The 15,528-nt window shown below is 49.4% G+C and overlaps 6 protein-coding genes across 8 annotated transcripts; 2 read left to right on the top strand and 4 right to left on the bottom strand.

Annotated features, from left to right (window-relative positions):
• The first annotated feature begins 1,159 nt into the window (after window positions 1–1,159).
• FOXG_20332 (uncharacterized protein) lies at window positions 1,160–1,916 on the top strand. The gene has a single exon (XM_018400615.1). The coding sequence runs from the start codon at window positions 1,478–1,480 to the stop codon at window positions 1,835–1,837; it is 360 nt and encodes a 119-aa protein (XP_018248416.1). The 5' UTR covers window positions 1,160–1,477; the 3' UTR covers window positions 1,838–1,916.
• A 114-nt stretch (window positions 1,917–2,030) lies between these two features.
• Window positions 2,031–5,174, bottom strand: FOXG_10600 (pseudouridylate synthase). The gene is made up of 2 exons (XM_018390038.1): window positions 2,485–5,174; window positions 2,031–2,412 (listed from the first exon to the last, which is right to left on the bottom strand). Exon 1 carries the CDS (start codon window positions 4,869–4,871, stop codon window positions 3,207–3,209), a length of 1,665 nt encoding a protein of 554 aa, XP_018248415.1. The 5' UTR covers window positions 4,872–5,174; the 3' UTR covers window positions 2,031–2,412; window positions 2,485–3,206.
• A 334-nt stretch (window positions 5,175–5,508) lies between these two features.
• Window positions 5,509–7,067, top strand: FOXG_10599 (acyl-CoA thioester hydrolase). Of its 3 annotated transcripts, none has more exons than XM_018390035.1 (3): window positions 5,509–6,198; window positions 6,383–6,433; window positions 6,500–7,067. In XM_018390035.1, the coding sequence occupies exons 1-3, from the start codon at window positions 6,116–6,118 to the stop codon at window positions 6,855–6,857; spliced, it is 492 nt and encodes a 163-aa protein (XP_018248412.1). In that variant the 5' UTR covers window positions 5,509–6,115; the 3' UTR covers window positions 6,858–7,067. The 3 variants fall into 3 exon arrangements, with proteins under 3 accessions (XP_018248412.1, XP_018248414.1, XP_018248413.1); XM_018390036.1 differs by having other exon boundaries at window positions 5,609–6,198; window positions 6,363–6,433; window positions 6,500–6,972; XM_018390037.1 differs by having other exon boundaries at window positions 5,509–6,433.
• Window positions 7,068–7,084: 17 nt separating this feature from the next.
• Window positions 7,085–8,524, bottom strand: FOXG_10598 (glucose-fructose oxidoreductase). Its single transcript, XM_018390034.1, has 2 exons — window positions 8,302–8,524; window positions 7,085–8,238 (listed from the first exon to the last, which is right to left on the bottom strand). The coding sequence occupies exons 1-2, from the start codon at window positions 8,359–8,361 to the stop codon at window positions 7,261–7,263; spliced, it is 1,038 nt and encodes a 345-aa protein (XP_018248411.1). The 5' UTR covers window positions 8,362–8,524; the 3' UTR covers window positions 7,085–7,260.
• Window positions 8,525–10,743: 2,219 nt separating this feature from the next.
• Window positions 10,744–12,202, bottom strand: FOXG_10597 (uncharacterized protein; the record flags this gene model as incomplete). Its single annotated transcript, XM_018390033.1, has 2 exons — window positions 10,744–12,039; window positions 12,086–12,202. The coding sequence occupies 2 exons, from the start codon at window positions 12,200–12,202 to the stop codon at window positions 10,744–10,746; spliced, it is 1,413 nt and encodes a 470-aa protein (XP_018248410.1).
• Window positions 12,203–12,482: 280 nt separating this feature from the next.
• On the bottom strand, window positions 12,483–14,761 carry FOXG_10596 (uncharacterized protein; the record flags this gene model as incomplete). The annotated part of the gene is made up of 5 exons (XM_018390032.1): window positions 12,483–13,374; window positions 13,460–13,868; window positions 13,922–14,370; window positions 14,455–14,537; window positions 14,660–14,761. 5 exons carry the CDS (start codon window positions 14,759–14,761, stop codon window positions 12,483–12,485), a joined length of 1,935 nt encoding a protein of 644 aa, XP_018248409.1.
• Between the last annotated feature and the right edge of the window lie 767 nt (window positions 14,762–15,528).

Genomic DNA, 15,528 nt, shown 5'->3' with positions numbered 1-15,528 from the left:
CTAGTTAGCGCGCTTCGCGGTTCTAACCTCTCGGAGGTCTCTGCGACTCTTCCACAGTTGATCCAAGGATGGTAGTGTAGCGGTGGAGCACGTGGAACCAGGGGGGCCATCAGTAAGTGAGCGTACTGTAAAGCCAAAGTAAACCACCACCAGACGCTCGTCCTTGACCTTAGTACAGTATCAGAAGTCGGACAAAACGTGGGAGCGTTACCATCAAGTGGAAACGGCACAAGCCATGCTTATCGCGAGTCGTATCACTGATCCTCCCTTTCATGCTAACTCTACTGTTACTCGACGGCGTCGATCCAAACCCGCCCCCATATGGCATCATCACGGCTGCTTGTTTGATCTGTGAGTACCATACCGTCGACCATCTTGCGGTCAAGTCCCAAAGCCAAGAACCAATCCCCAGATCAGGTGCCGGGGCACATGGCAATGAAGATGGAGCCATGCTTCGGCCCTCTGTATCAATCATATCTCTGCTGCAGTCTTCGGATTCCCCGCCAACATTTAACAAGAAACAATTCAGAAATCCACTCCCTGCAGATCCCCCGTGTAAGTACAGTACAGGAATACTTGGCTGCAGCGCACGGAGCCAGCATTCAGTCAGTCCCCAGCGGACAAGATGCCTCCTTTGAGGAGTTGTCGGCCCTGAAAGCGCAAAAGCCATTTCCACTGCATGCATTCAGTCTATCACTTTTCAGCGTGGCAATTCGTAAAGCACTGATAGACTCGGACAAATGAACTACACATTTCGCAGTCGCCGGAGGAAAAAGCAAGACGACCTAATAAACCGCGGTCGCAATTCGGGGCTAAAAGTCTATGCTGCGGCGCAGCTAGGAGTAACCCCCCAGGAGGAATAGCAGCACAGGGCGGTTTTAAGGATATAGCCCCCTAAAACTCAAGGCCGTGGTGAGCCGCTGCTGACAGCTCATTTGTGTTACTTTGAGTTTTTAGGGCTTGCAGGTGAGCTCCCTCTTTGAGACTTTGGAAGGAAAAAAGAATCTTCTCTGCCAGGTTCCCCGAGCAAATGAACATGGTCCCGCCGGACCTAGACGGAGACAGACAACATCTTGCATGGCGTCATTCTTTGCTCAGAAGCACCTCAAACGTAAGCTTGGTAAGACTTTTGTTTGTTTGTTTGTTTGTACTGTATTGCGTGTGTGGAAGATCCTTCAACCTCACAATGGTTTCTCCAAGGTTTGTTGTATTCTATTCTTGACAATGACGACCAACGTGTCTCGGCAGTTGAAAAGCTGAGCTGATTTTGATGCGCGTCCGTCAGCTGAAATCGTCAGCAATCCATTTTTCTCAACCGTTTTCAGTATCTCTCTCCAACGTCGCGTTGCATCAATGACGTCTCACTGAAAGGGTTCCTTGCTCCCATCCCAGCAGGGCCTCCCCCCGACTAGAGCCATCTTTCTCCCGCCGCCAACACGAATCTTGCTTTTCCATCTTGCTCAGCGTTGCATTCAAGATGAGAAAAAAAAACTCTGATCGTGAGGTTCATCCCACACAGCTTGAGCGGGATGGACCCTTTGACAGTTTGATTAGAGTTTGGCAGCGCGACTTGATTGCCATTACCAACTGTGACCAAGAACCAAGACCCGAGAACTTGGTAACTGCTGCTGGCAAGGGTGACGAGAACCGAACCCGTGGAGAAGGGAAAGGTAACGCAAAAAAGCAAGCAATTCCCAATCATGAACTTGTCTTCTTTACCCCAGAAAATAGGGAAAAAAGAGAAACAGCCGCAAATGGTCACCCGCAGGCTTCGATCATGGCTTGCTTGTGTGCTGTGATCCATATCTCGCCAGCCACAATTCCGTTGCTGTGCTAGAGGATGGACCCCTTGCCAACAATGATTAAACCCATGCTTCGTGGAGTTCACGATGTGATACATAATGATGTGATTCGACTTGACTGGGTCTTTTTCGTTTTAGCCAGTCCAGTGGGCAAAGCAATTGAATGAGCTTCATCAAAACCCTGTCAGGGGCCTTGTCTTGTCTTGTCTTGATATTCTCATGATGGGTACGGATGCCAGCAGTTGTCTGGTGAGGCTTCAATCCGTATAATTGCACGTAATCAATGCTCGACCCAAGATCCCCGTGAGGATCTACAATAGCCCCATGACTCTTTACCCCATGTATCGTCCACCAGGGCATGATAGTCGGAGTTCTGTTTCTCCATCTATTGACATCTATTATCTAGTGAAACTCTCTGGCTCCGGCCCCGGAGCTTTGAGCAATCTTAGACCCGTCTCATCATCGACCCTATCTGAGCTATTTCGCAAGTCTCGTAGCCAAGGCGGTCATCACGGTCATTGTTGGTTGGTATAGCTCTTGGCAATGGCATCGCGTTCGACTCTAGGGTCCATCTTTCTAGGGTCCGTTGTATGTTCTGATCTTGTGTTCGCTGTGGAATGCGTTGAGTGCTTGAGCTTTGAGGGCCCCATATTGGTTGATTGCTGCCCCGTTGGAGACTTACGGTACTTCGCTTAGATTGACCCAATCCTCCGAGGACCATTGACCTTGATTCCTCCCCGGTTTCGCTCCAGAGGACTGGTTGTTCCGAGGGTGAGGGATGAGTTTAGTCTGTCAGTGGCTTCCGTACTGGTTGCTTCATGTTGCGCCTCTGGCGTCGACGAAGCCTCTAGTAAGTGCCCGTTGGTAGCCACCGTGGATCACTGACTTGTCTTAAACTTTGGGCCTATCTGTTGTAAATCCGCGCTCCTGGGTGAAGGGTATCCCGAGCGCCATAGCTAAGACAGATATCGGTCGCATGCCTTGCATCACAACAACACAAACCCTAGGCTTGTAATTTCGAAGAATGTTCAAGGGTTTCGAAGCCAAGCCCTATCTTGGCTCAGCCTCCAGTGTATACGGGCTAGGAACCTCATGCATAAGCTAAATAGTCATAGTCTGTCTGTATTACTGACGGGGATAGGCCGACCCTGGTCACGAATAGTAGATCCACAGGGTGACCCGGATATCGGATCCTCACCCTGGCGCCGCGGGATCAAGCTGGTCCTGTCTGATAGGTTCGGTAGCTTTGCAACTCTCATCCGAGATGTACTATAGTTCAGCTGCTCATATGTATCTACGAGTTGCCATCTCGTTCTATTTGGTGGCGTTGTCCACGCGATGGTCGTAATATGTATGTAGTGTAGGCATCTGAAGTTGCTTGGTGCTTGTACGGAATGGCAATTATCATGATATCTCAGGGTTCTCGTCCTTAACCGCCTCCACCAACTCCTCCATCCCACCCACCGATGTTGGGCCACTCATTCCCTCCGGTGGAAGAGCCCATCGAGGCAACGGGCTAACGTAGGACCAGGCACCACCTGCATCTTCATACCGAAGACTGTGGAGCCATAGCGACAGCTCATGCTCACCAGGGTCTGAGTATAGAGGTGTCTCGCAAATGTCGCAGAGCTCGCCCGTAAGCTTCTCGGCCCTCTTCTCTTCATATCTATCCACCATGGCATCGTAATAAGCAACAGCTTCCGCCACTTCGTCTTTGCCCATCCGAGACAACCGGCTGACGATGTCTTCGTCTGTGTTTTGAGTCGCATCGGCGTCGTTTTGTCCCAGATCGACGCCCCAGACCCGCCGGTTAGCATAGATAGGATCATTTTGAATAGGATGGCCGAGATGTTGAAGGTGAACCCGCAACTGGTGAGTGCGACCCGTAACAGGGAGACATCGAACAATGGAGTATCCCTTCTTGTTTACCCAAGGGCGAAGTTTCTCCTCTTGAACCTGTTCAGGAGTTTTAGGGCGCTCGTTTACGTCGTTCTCTCCCTCGGCAGGGTAGTAGGCCAACTTCTTAAACACAGTTCGCGCTGTCTTGCCATTCGCGCGCACCCTGTTAAGGCCAAGCTTAGGAGATATTTGTAGAATGGGTTGGTCGCAAACGACCTCGCCATCAGGAAACTCGCCCATCACTCGTGCAATGTATTCTTTTCTTACTGTGCGGTCCTTGATCTTGATGCCCAACGCCTCTGCGGCAGTTGGGTTCTTTGCGATGAACATGATGCCACTTGTGAGACGGTCCAGGCGGTTGCAGAGGTATGGCAAGAATGCTGGGCCGCGGTCTGATTTCATAATCTCAACGACCGAGTTGAAGTTGTACCTGCCTGCAGGGTGTACGGGAACTCCCGCGGGCTTGTTGATAACGATCATATCTTCATCCTCGTGGATGATCTGCACAGGGTCCTCTGTTACCGGAGGTTCATGACGGTGCAGAGTGTGAGAAATAAGGTCACCATTCCGGAGAATATAATCGGGCCCGACTCGCCGACCGTTAACGAAGATAGTTCCCCGTATCATAGACTGCCGATAATACTCTAGTGGTCGGTCCCTGAATTCAGATTCATAGATCTCAAGGAGGGGCCTGTTCCGCCACCTTTCCTTGCAATGTGTGTTGTAAGTGAAATGGTATGGAACTACCCGACGCAATCCATCTCCCTCAAAGTGATACGGCCGAGGCCAAGGGTCTCCAACCGGTGTAATGAGGGGTTCATCCGAATCCGAGACCTTTGGCGGATCTTGCTTCTTCTTTTGCTTTGGACGTCTTTGATTTTGTTGTTTATTGTTGTTGGTGGCGGCTTGTGGTGGATCGGAGCTTGGTTGGCTCGGGGCAGGGCTTGGTGTAAGACCCTTGTCACTATGAATATCAAGATCCTGGAAAGAATTCGCAAAGATGTTGTCTTCCGAGGGCGAAGCCTCGAGCTTTGGTGACGACGCAGCCATTGCAAAGGGGCGTCTTTCGCGAGGGGGTAACGAGGAGGCTCTGACTGTGGCCCTGGACAGGGACCTAGATCTTCGTAATGCGGAGGAGTGCGGGCCGAGGCGAAGAGCAGCAGCCCTCATTCCTCAGCAGCAGTCGAGGAGAAGATGCGGCGTTTTTCGGGGCGCTTTCTTAAACTTGTGTGCGGCAGGCAACGATATGCGTGAAAGAGAACGGCGTTTTTCGGCAAAGGGTTGAAAGAATGTGTAGTGACAAATTATCACTGATGTCTACGTTGTACGCGTGGGCCCGGGGATTAGCGAGACTCCCTTGGCAAACATTGTCTTTGAAATTCTGACGATATCTTTTTCTGTGGGTTGAGCCAACGGCAGAAACGAGCGGTGACATGCGGCAGGAATGGACCCCTCGCCTGTTCTAGGTAATTAATCCCCGGGCGGTCTGAGCATTTTTGGATGAGTCGACCCTCTGCAGAGCAAAGGTAAAGCCGTGATTTGCCCGTGATGGCAGATGATTTCAAGATTCCCCCGCCAAGAGCCCAAAAGGTCAGTCTAGAAGTCCACTGACGAGCAGGGCTTGGGGGGCACTGGCCTGCAGGCGTCCAGTCCAGTCCAGGCCTCCCCGTCATCCACTGTCTCTGGGGTGCTCTAGGGGATTTGAGTGCCCGACCTTAGCTGCCACGACCGCGGAATCTAGGTCAACCGTCTACTAAAATCTGCCCCGCGCGCGGACAAACCGCTCTTGAAGACGGGAATGCCTCATCAATTTCCGGGGCTGGGAACAAACATTCAAAGTTCAGGGCAGCACGTACGTCAAAGAGTTGGCTCGAACCTCGGCTTTTCCATTTTGAGATTGGGCAACCCAGAACCTCGGAAAGACATCCAAAAGTGAATACCCCAGGAATTCATTGTTTCTCGGATCTCATCTTATTCCATTTCAATTCATTCTGCCTCATCGTGAGATTCTGCCCTCGGCTCCCGATTCTCAAAACACTGGGGCTATTTTCTCATCGAAATATCATAAACACCATCAGAGACATAAGGGGTCCAGACTACAAAGCTACCCCATATTTCACATCGCGCGCAACTGTCGAAGGATCAAATCATCAGTGTCAGTCCCTTCCTTGGGCCAAAAGTCTAGACTCATTGACCTCGGTCGCATTTCTTGTTTGATTTGTTTATTTCCTTGGCAATTCGCCCAACAGACTTCACGCCTCTCCACCCACGCAGACGGCGCTACTGGTTGTTTACTACAGAACAAGTCCTTCGTAAAGTGAAAAGGGCATAAGCAAAAGCCACGGTCGAGAACGCTACGGATCCATTACCACTCAACAGGCGTTTATCTTTACCCCAGAGAATCGAACCGCGGAATGGGTAACAAGGCTTCACCGGCGGAGCTAAAGACCCGCAAGAGAGAAGACTATCGTTTCTTCCTTGACTACCGCACGCGATGGTGAGTTTGCGCCTCATTGATGCTTAAGCTAAAGCCGTATCCTTTGCTCCGGATTATTACCATCGCTCATCATTTGACCTTATCTTTGCAAATTGCGGAATGCGTCTACCGTCACGGTGACATCTCTCACGTGTAGAAGGGGATATGATTTATCGCTTCGATAGACTGACTCCCTTGTTAATAGGAACGACAATGATATGTATGACCACATGAACAATTCCGTTTACAACTTTTTGTAAGTGACCAAAAGCGACGATCTCTCTAAGATCTCAAGATCCAGCGAATAACCCTCAATTCTCAGATTCGACTCCATCATCAACGCATACCTCATTGAGAATTGTGGTCTCCATCCTCCTACAGCACCACAGTTTGGCATGTGCGTGCACACCCACACAGACTATTTCTCGTCTATCGCGTACCCTGCCGTCGCGGAGCTTGCCCTACGTGTCAACAAGCTAGGTAAATCTAGCGTCACGTACGAGACTGCGCTCTTTGAGAAGGGCAAGGAAGAGGTGAAGGCGGTAGGAGAGTTTATACAGGTGTATGTTGATCGTGAGACGAATAGACCGCTAAAGGATGGTATGGCTTCAACGCTTCGTGAGAAGCTGCAGGAGCTGGTCGTTGATGACGATGCAATTAAAGCAAAGGCTAAGCTTTAAGGATATATGTAAGCATAAGTACAGTCAAGGGGAGGCAAGAAAACTTAGGACCTCTTATCTAAGTGATAAAAAAGCGTAGGTAAACTTAGTATATTTTATTAGGACTTTAGACCAGTTTATTTTAGCACCCTGATTCAACGTCAGAAGCTTTCTTGCTGTGCTATTCGCCTACCAGCCAGTATATCGCAAACCAGGATCATTAAGGCCAAGAGGCTCAGTACTGCGAATTCAGAAAGTCACAAACTTGGCTTACGAAGCCAGTAAAATTTAGTCACATTATTCGGCTAATGTTTCGTTTGTATTACTATTAGCTGCTGTATCTGATGCCTGTTCATATTCCTGGCGCAATATTACTACCCAGTGACTTACACACCGACCTATTGCTTGCACCAAAATCTCACCTTCACAACTGACACTCATACTTCTTAGCCTGCCCTCCATTAAGGCCACTCTCAAACATCAACTCCAAAAACTCGAGATCCGCCAACGCCTCCTCGACGCTCTGCCTTTTATCCGGCTTTCCCTCAGCCAACGCCTTCGCCCACGCCTCAACCTCCTCCGTCACACCGCTCGTTCTCTCAAACTCTTTGACAACAGGCTCATCATCCCACGGCGTAACGGTCACCTTATCTCCGTCGACCACCACAGAACCCTTCTCGTAGCCGAATTGGAATACTGAGGTACTCATCTTGGAGCCGCAGGACTGCTGGTACGTGCCACTTACACCGCTCTTGAGTCGGATCACCGCGTTCACGGTGTCGATTGGTGCCAGGTGAGGTTGTGTCTGAGTCGTGAAGGCTGTCACATCGACTGCTGGATCTGTGAGGAGCTGTCGGGTCGCTGCAGAGAAGTGCACTCCGCCGTCGAGCAGGAAACCACCCTGAAACTCAGGCTTTGCGCGCCAAGCGGTGCCATACCATTGAGAATCTTCACTCATGTAGAAGAACACGCGTACACTGAAGTGCTGCAGCTTTCCGAGCTTGGAGGCCTCTGCAGCAGCATAGTCGAACGATGGCTTGTAGCGAAAGTTCTCTGCAATCGAGAAGGTAGCTTTGCCTCCTAGACCACGGTAGTATTCGATCAACTTCTGGCCATCAGCTACGGTGGGAGCAAGCGGCTTCTCGGCAAGGACATGCTTGCCAGCAGCGAGAGCAGCTCTGATGTGCTCGGGCTGGCTCGGGATGGGCAATGCGATGATAACAGCTTCAATGTCCTCGCGAGCAAGAAGGTCGTCGAAAGACTTGCCAGATCCCGAATCGGCCGAGTACAAGTCCGGCTCTTGGCCGGAGCGGGTGTTCAAAGCAGCCGTCTCCTTGGCCGACTTGAGAGAACGGGAGTAGATGGCCTTGAGAGCGAGGTTATCTGCCTTCATGATAGCAGGCTGTCGGGCCTCTGTTCAGCATTCTGCATACGTAATTGGGTGGTTGTATTGGGGGTTTCGCACCATGTGTGCCTGTTTAGCGAACAGGCCTCCGCCGATCAATGCTACGCCGATGGGAGCCATTGTTGATACTGTAGAGCTATTTTGAGGTTGTTGTTTGTTATCTCTGGCGGTAATGAGTTGCTATCATATGTCGGCAGTTCTCTTGAGAGAATAGAGAGAACAAGAGTTATGATGTCTTGAAGGGCGGGGTTTCCCCTCCATCATGGAACCCCCACTGTCGATTCCACCTTGTTCTGTCTACGTAGAGATTTGTCAATCACGTTGGCCAAGGTGCATATTCAGTATAAGTTACAATGCTCTATGTACGTGGTATTGTTGAAATCTCTTCAACTCTATAATATCTGGTCATTATGATATACAAGTGAGGTTACCATCTCCCCTGTCTATTAGTACCTAGAAATGAAATGCCCTGTGTTTCTTGAAACCGTTACTAGTCCAAACACCACGGAAATAACTCACCACCAGAGAGGCATCATGGTAACATCGCATCCCTCACCGCCGCTACAAACCCCTGACGTCACTGAATATAAATATTCCGTCGGACACTTTCGGTATGCTGTAACTTACTGTATGTGATGTAACTCCACCCCCGACTCTTCTCCGCCAAGTTGAGTAGAATTGACGGATTCACCGTGCCAAGCCAGCATGCATAGAAGGGGAAAAGACGCATGGGAGAAGCTGAAAATCCGACCCTGCTTACAACTGCCTAAAGAAGTTCAGGTGTGGCAGGGCGTGTGCATGCATCGGCTGCATCTGCAATCTCCTCTGTTGTTTTGTAAGTATTGGCTCCAACTGCCATGAAACACAATAAAACAAGAACAAGATAAAGAAGAGGACCCTGCTCAACTACCGCGATGCACTTGTACTGATCGGGTATACATAAGCATTGCGAGCGTTGGCCTATTCCGTGCCGCGGATCTCACTCCGAAGAGCCTATGTGGCTGTCAGCTAACTAATCGACTACAACCGTAACTTGCTACTGTATCCGCTACACTACCTTGCCTTACCTCACCTCACCTACCTTACAGGCTACACCTACAGGCAGTACCTGTGCGTGATGCGATGCAGTCAGTGCATTAACTTCGACTTATCTGTGGCATGTTGCTTCGTACCTGTTCATCACTTTGCTTTTCCTTCTAGGGCTCAGTATACGGTGAGCCTCATCATCCCATCTCCCTACACCTTGATCAATAGCTCGCCCTTCAACTCCCATAACACCACTTGAAAGACAAGGGATTCCGCTTAGGCGTTTCAATATCGCGATACCGTTACATTCAACCTCCACGAAATCCCCTGTAGATCCCTCTACATTGCTCACAAACCCCCACAAAACACCAGCCTTGAGCATTTTCCATCGCCTAGAGCGTCTCTTGTTCCAAGCCAAGCTCACAGACAGATATGACATATCGTAAACTTGTGCGGCATCTTCCGTACGTTTGTCGCGCCATATGTCGCTCATTAGTGCGGTTGACCTAAACCTTGAAACCCTCCTATCTCCGGAACTTGGACCTAGGAACGCACTCACTAACGTCACTGGCATGCCGTCTCCCGTTTCTCGATGGTGGCCAAGCAAACTCTCCTCATCATCGTCAACATGACTGAGTGATTCTTGAAATTTCAAGTCATAGCCGAAACTCAATTGTAATCCCTTCAGGTTTGCTTCACTTCGCTTATGTTGGTTATTGGTTGGTGCGCTTCAGGCGTGAGACTTTCGGACTCTATCAAGCTGCCGGCCGGTGCATGGCGTTCGGTCCAACGAAGGTTCTATTCCGCAGCGCAATTAGTGAGCCGTCCAGAGTTGAAACAGCTGATGTGGAAGGCAATTGCCCCGCGTTCTCCTCAGCGTCAGCTCAATCATCCCTTGTCTTATAAACACCATGGGTGGTGTTACTATCGTATCGTGTCTCGGAACTTACCCTGTACTGTGATGGAATTCGGAATCTTTGCATGTTTTCCGATTAATAAACTGAACTCTGTTGAAATTATTATGAATCAAAGTGCATTAGCTTCCATCATTTGTTCACAGTATGAGTATGCTGTGGGAGGGGACGAGAAACGAATTATTCATCTTGCAAGTCAGAGGGGGAGGCCTAGGGTAAGCTTTCTGGAGACTGACATGTTCTACCATAGCACCAGCCTGTTGTATACAATTGAAGCAGAATGATATCAGGCCAGGCCAGATAGAATTTCAGTGCTATCATTCATGTACGGATAGATAAAAGTGTCATGCTACTCCGTCGATAGCGACAACGAATCAACCAAATCTTCCTAATCGAACGTCGCAAGACCCATGCACGACCTAGAAGACATAAGTTAGTTCTTGACGGAAATGCAATACGGCTTATATTCCAGCTTATACGAATAATCCTCAAGCTCAAATTGTTAAGACGGTAGTCTCATTTCATTCACCATAATATCTCGAATGGCTTCTGTTCAATCTCATTACCCTGTCCCAGCTGTATCCTCAGCAATACCATGCCACTTATTAAACACATTATTCGGATCAAACTTCTTCTTCAACTCCCTCAATCTGTGCAGATTTACGCCCCAAGCATCCTTGGGCGATATACTATCAGCCTCAATATTGATATACACCCCCACAGGCCCCTTGCTCCAGTGTCCACCCGCCGTAGCTGAATACCCATTCGTCTCCCGTATCCTCTTACAGAGGCTTCTATTGAACTGCCGTATCTCTGAATCGTAGGCTGGGTTCTCCCATGCAAAAGAAGTCATGGCGTCGTAGTAGTCTCCTCGATTGGCGTAGGCTGTTGCATCCTGGGGGACCTCACGAATCTTGTCTGTTGGGAAAAACTCAATAGCCAAGACAGACTTGCCCATTCCGTCGCGTGATTCACAGAATTCCCAGAATGTTTCTGCTGTTTGTAGCATTGGTTCGATATCAAGGGGCATTGTGATGTTGCCTGAGCCCATGAGTCGTCGAATGCCGTGGTCCATTACGGAGTTGAGGAGCGTGTTCGTCTTCGCCGTCGTCATCATCTCCGTATTGTTAGCTGTTGCTTTTATCTCGGGGAGACCAGAGAAATATTGCTTGGCATCTTCTTCCGAGCCGTGGAATAAAGGGATAGCGGACACGACACGGCTCGTCTCATCAGGTCCAAAGCCAAGGCCCAATGCGAAGCAATGCCCATCTGGGTTCGGTCTTTCATACAACACATTCGCAAAGCGCAGCAAGTCAGGTAGCTTATCAGCCGGGTACGCCAACGTTCCACTCCAGACTTTGTCTTGTCGATGAGCTCGAGATACGAAGCGAGTTACGACTCCAAACTGTGCACCAGCGCCTCGAATAGCCCAGAACAGATCCTGGTTTGTGTCGTCGGATGCTTCGAATATCGTCCCATCTGCAAGAACAATTTCCGCCTTCAACAGGTTGTCGATGGTAAGACCGTGTCGAGGTGTGAGAAAACCATGGCCTCCCCCGAGTGTAAGTCCTCCAACCCCTGTGTGATTGACGACACCTCCAACTGTCGCCAGACCATGCCGCTCGAGGGCTGTGTCAACATCTTCCCATAGACAGCCCCCTCCGAACTCGACGGTCATAGCTTCTGCGTTAACTTTGACCTTTCGCATCTTTCTTAAGTCAATGACCATTCCCTCGGATGATGAGGCGCCGCTGGATGAGTGGCCACCACCGCATACCGTCATCGGTATTTGATTCGAAACTGCAAATTTGACTGCCGCAGATACCTCTCGTGAGTTAATCGGTAAGATAACAACTGCCTATGCTATGTGAGTATCGTGAAGGATGTCGACGCGTTTGACATACTGCTCTCTTCACGCAAGCCGCGCTCCATCTTTGCAACACTTCCTCATAGCCATCATCTCCTGGCAAGAGAACATCGCCATTCGGTATGTTGCCTCGAAGCGGAGTGAAATCGTACATTGTACCACGTAATAACCAAATTCGGTGTTGTACAACTTTATGGACTGCCCTCTTCAGGTAGTAAGAAGCGGCATGAGAGGGAGGAGCAGCCTGTAAATTATTCGAGGAGAAGGCGAGTATTTGACACTTTTAATGGTGTCACAATTGTTTGAGCTGAGACATGTCGTCATTGAACATCTAAACGGATATGATCTCCGCGCTTAAAGACCATTCATTGCTCGTATCTGCATGTGACTGAAGGCGGAACTTTGTGCGTTGCAGAGCCGAGGCCTGCACATATTTAAATATCTTCTGATGATTCCACATCAGCTGGTATATCGACAGGTGGTAATGCGCCCGTCATCCCAAAGCCATATTTGTCCACCACTTTCTCTCCTCCCATAAGGTCGTTTGTATTATCGCGTCCTCCTGCCAGCCATCTTTGTAATCTGAAGGAAGTCTTCGCTATATGGTTGAAGACGTCCCAGTTCTCCATCCCGATGGACATCATGGTAGACATGGTCAAGGTCTTGATGAGACGGCCAGGGCCAATTTTGTGACAATTGGTCACGAGGGCAATCATGACCCATGCGAAGATACCGAGAACTGATTTCCAAGTTGCCAGACCGGACTGCCAAATCGATAGCCAAATCGCTTGAATGTCTTCTTCAGAACACGCATAGCTGATTGGGGAACGATTAAGGATTGCTTTGCAGTAGATCAAGGCCACTTTGCGGATAACGCGATACACCATGTCTGGAAGTACGAAGGGTGATGAAGACTTGTCAGTTCTAAGTGATCCCGCAGAACTGCCTGGGCTCTCGATCGAGCTTGCTCGAGATGATTGGGAAGGTCTTGGAGATTGAAGAGCTGGTGTGTCTTCCGGTAGATCCAGGATCCTCTCATGAAACCAATGAGCCGTTGAGAGAACCCTTTGGACGTGTTCAGAACTTGGATTTCTCGGTAAAGCTAGAACGGCTGAGAACAAGCTCCTAATGTCGTCGAGTATTTGAGCAGTGCTTGGGTGTAATTGTAGAGAATTTGAGCATTCTCTGAAAGATTGCCAGTTGCTAATAAAAGGGGTGTTGAAGGCCGTTTTGAAGGGCATGGTACGAGAATCTCGGAACTCGAAGCCGGGATGTCCATACATGGATGGCTTGATCTCATGTGCGAGCGCCATGACGATGTCGTGACTGTACCACGTCAGATTCTTGTATGACGAAGATCAAGGTACCGCAGCTGCAGCATTCTCTTGGCAACTGCTGTGCAACAACTTACATGAGGACCATCTTGGCCAGATAACCACGCAAACCGAGCTGAGACAGTCCACCTCTCAGGTTGATCATCCCTCTCAGACCACTAAGGTGGGCTTTTAAATCATGCGTAGCGCCCCAGTACCAAGAGTCTGCAATCATCTGGACAACGCCAAGGACTAAAGTATCGCTCGTCTGTGCTTGTTGGTCCGTGAGCTGAGAATTCAGCATCCGATAAACCTGGTGCTTATGTGCGTATTGTAAAGCCTTGGGAAGATAACGGGTTTCAGACAACCAGCATGATGATGTAAATAAGACGATTTGGAGAAGGAGGGGATCTTGCAAAGTGCAGGGAATCCAGAAGTTCATGAACTCGTTCGCAGGATCCGGGTTACCGTCTACTGCGCATTTGAAGCGTGAGAGTAATTGCAAGTCTAGACCACACGTATTAGTGAACAAGGAGACGGAAATGAGAAACGTAACTTACGAATGCGTACTAACTCCTTGTTTAGCTTGGTAGGTTTCATGGGAAGGTACTCTAGCTGCACTGCAGAGCCATCAACTGGCGGAAGCATATTGTACCGCTCATCGTGATCTTGAGACCCTAAGATCTCTGTGACCCGTTCCTTAGAATAATTGAGTTTGGCTTTTGTGGTGCTCTTTGCCGTAATGGTCCATACAGACTGAGCTATGGTGTCGTCGTCGTCACCATTTGCTGATGACTGAATCTTGTAAGGCAACCATAGATCAGTTCGTGGTTGTGTAGCTGAAGTGGCGACGGATGTGCTAGGACTAGTTGCCGAGGAAGATGGTGATCTTTCATCCTCGAGATAATAGAGAGCGTCTTGGATAGACGCAGGGTTGAGATGTGAGTAAGGGCCTTCTCGTACATCTACCACTAGAGGTGGTTTAGGACGTGAAGCTATTGGATGATGTCTAGAGCATGTTAGTCGCTGTAGAAGAGAGATCCTGGAAGGGCAATGACGGAGGGTTTATCCACGGTAGGCCAAATACACTAACCTTTTGGAAGACTTGACTTCATATATACATTCAGGTGAGGGAAACCGACGAAAGCAATTTGTACATGGTTGACTTTGAGAGCACTATAAGCATGTTAGTCGGGTTTTATCTGGCTTTCGTTTAACATGATGGTGGCAAACAATTAGGCTGAAAAGACCAAAGATATACCACTTCAATTGAGAAGACCTCAATGAAGAAAACCCACCTTTTGCTTGCGACGACGGCATTCAAGGCACGATGACGTTTGTCGCGGAGCTCGTTGTCGAGGTGCGACTTGCATCGGCGTGGCTCCTAGTACCGGCATCATCGTTCCACCAACAACTTTAGCGATTTCCTTTATCGCTTTGCAATACCCCAAAAATGATCAAATCGAGAATGACAGGCGATCTATGTTGGTAATATTCGGTGTCCCCTTGACGTCGTTCAAGCGATTGATTGGCTCAGCACTCCCAAATGAGAACCGGTCAGGCACTGAGTGAGGTTGTTGGTTCAACGACAGGCCAGGGGTCAACCAGGATTGCGGCGGATGGTTGTTGGTTCTAAATCGAAGATGCAGTTTGTGTGTGCAAACTGCAGGGAGAAAAGAAGATGGGTGTGTCTTTTTTTTGGGCTCAATGACTGAGATGCCCGATGTTGTAGGGGTTCAATTGAGAGCCATGTTTGTTCCTCAAGAGGAGCAGAGACAGGAAGAGAGAGAACAGATGGGAATATATCTAATCTCAATTCAAGCGCGAGGCCGAGCGTCCTTTGCCTGTTGACCAAACGCGGCAACGGGCGGCTGTAGGCTGTAGGCTGTGTCCTTCTTCCCAGGCCTGGTCCAGGGAGGGATTGTCTGGTTGCAGTGCAGTATGCGTGTCTCTGGCGCAAAGTTGCGTGGATGCTGGGAGTCTCTTCCTCTCGCCTCTCCTCTTCTCTTCCTTTGAATACGCGGGTTGTTGAAAGACCCAATATCGATGCAATGTCACCCCCAGTACAGTATCGAAGAAAAGGACCTGTCTTGTTTTCCCGTCGTTGAAGATGACAGAAACTCTCAATTTTTCAGAGGCGTTTGACAATATGCCAAGCAAAAACTAG

Source organism: Fusarium oxysporum, chromosome 7 (genome assembly GCF_000149955.1).
Source record: "Fusarium oxysporum f. sp. lycopersici 4287 chromosome 7, whole genome shotgun sequence".
NCBI classification, from domain to species: Eukaryota; Fungi; Ascomycota; class Sordariomycetes; order Hypocreales; family Nectriaceae; genus Fusarium; species Fusarium oxysporum.
Note: the sequence above shows the minus strand (reverse complement) of the source record. Positions and strands in the feature narration are given on the sequence as shown.

Coding starts and splice junctions, on each gene's coding strand:
- FOXG_20332 (XM_018400615.1), top strand. CDS start 1,478: ATGAGAAAAAAAAACTCTGATCGTGAGGTTCATCCCACACAGCTTGAG.
- FOXG_10599 (XM_018390035.1), top strand. CDS start 6,116: ATGGGTAACAAGGCTTCACCGGCGGAGCTAAAGACCCGCAAGAGAGAA. Junction 6,199..6,382: donor CTTGACTACCGCACGCGATG/GTGAGTTTGCGC, acceptor CCTTGTTAATAG/GAACGACAATGATATGTATG. Junction 6,434..6,499: donor AATTCCGTTTACAACTTTTT/GTAAGTGACCAA, acceptor CTCAATTCTCAG/ATTCGACTCCATCATCAACG.
- FOXG_10598 (XM_018390034.1), bottom strand. CDS start 8,361: ATGGCTCCCATCGGCGTAGCATTGATCGGCGGAGGCCTGTTCGCTAAA. Junction 8,239..8,301: donor TCGCTAAACAGGCACACATG/GTGCGAAACCCC, acceptor GAGGCCCGACAG/CCTGCTATCATGAAGGCAGA.
- FOXG_10600 (XM_018390038.1), bottom strand. CDS start 4,871: ATGAGGGCTGCTGCTCTTCGCCTCGGCCCGCACTCCTCCGCATTACGA.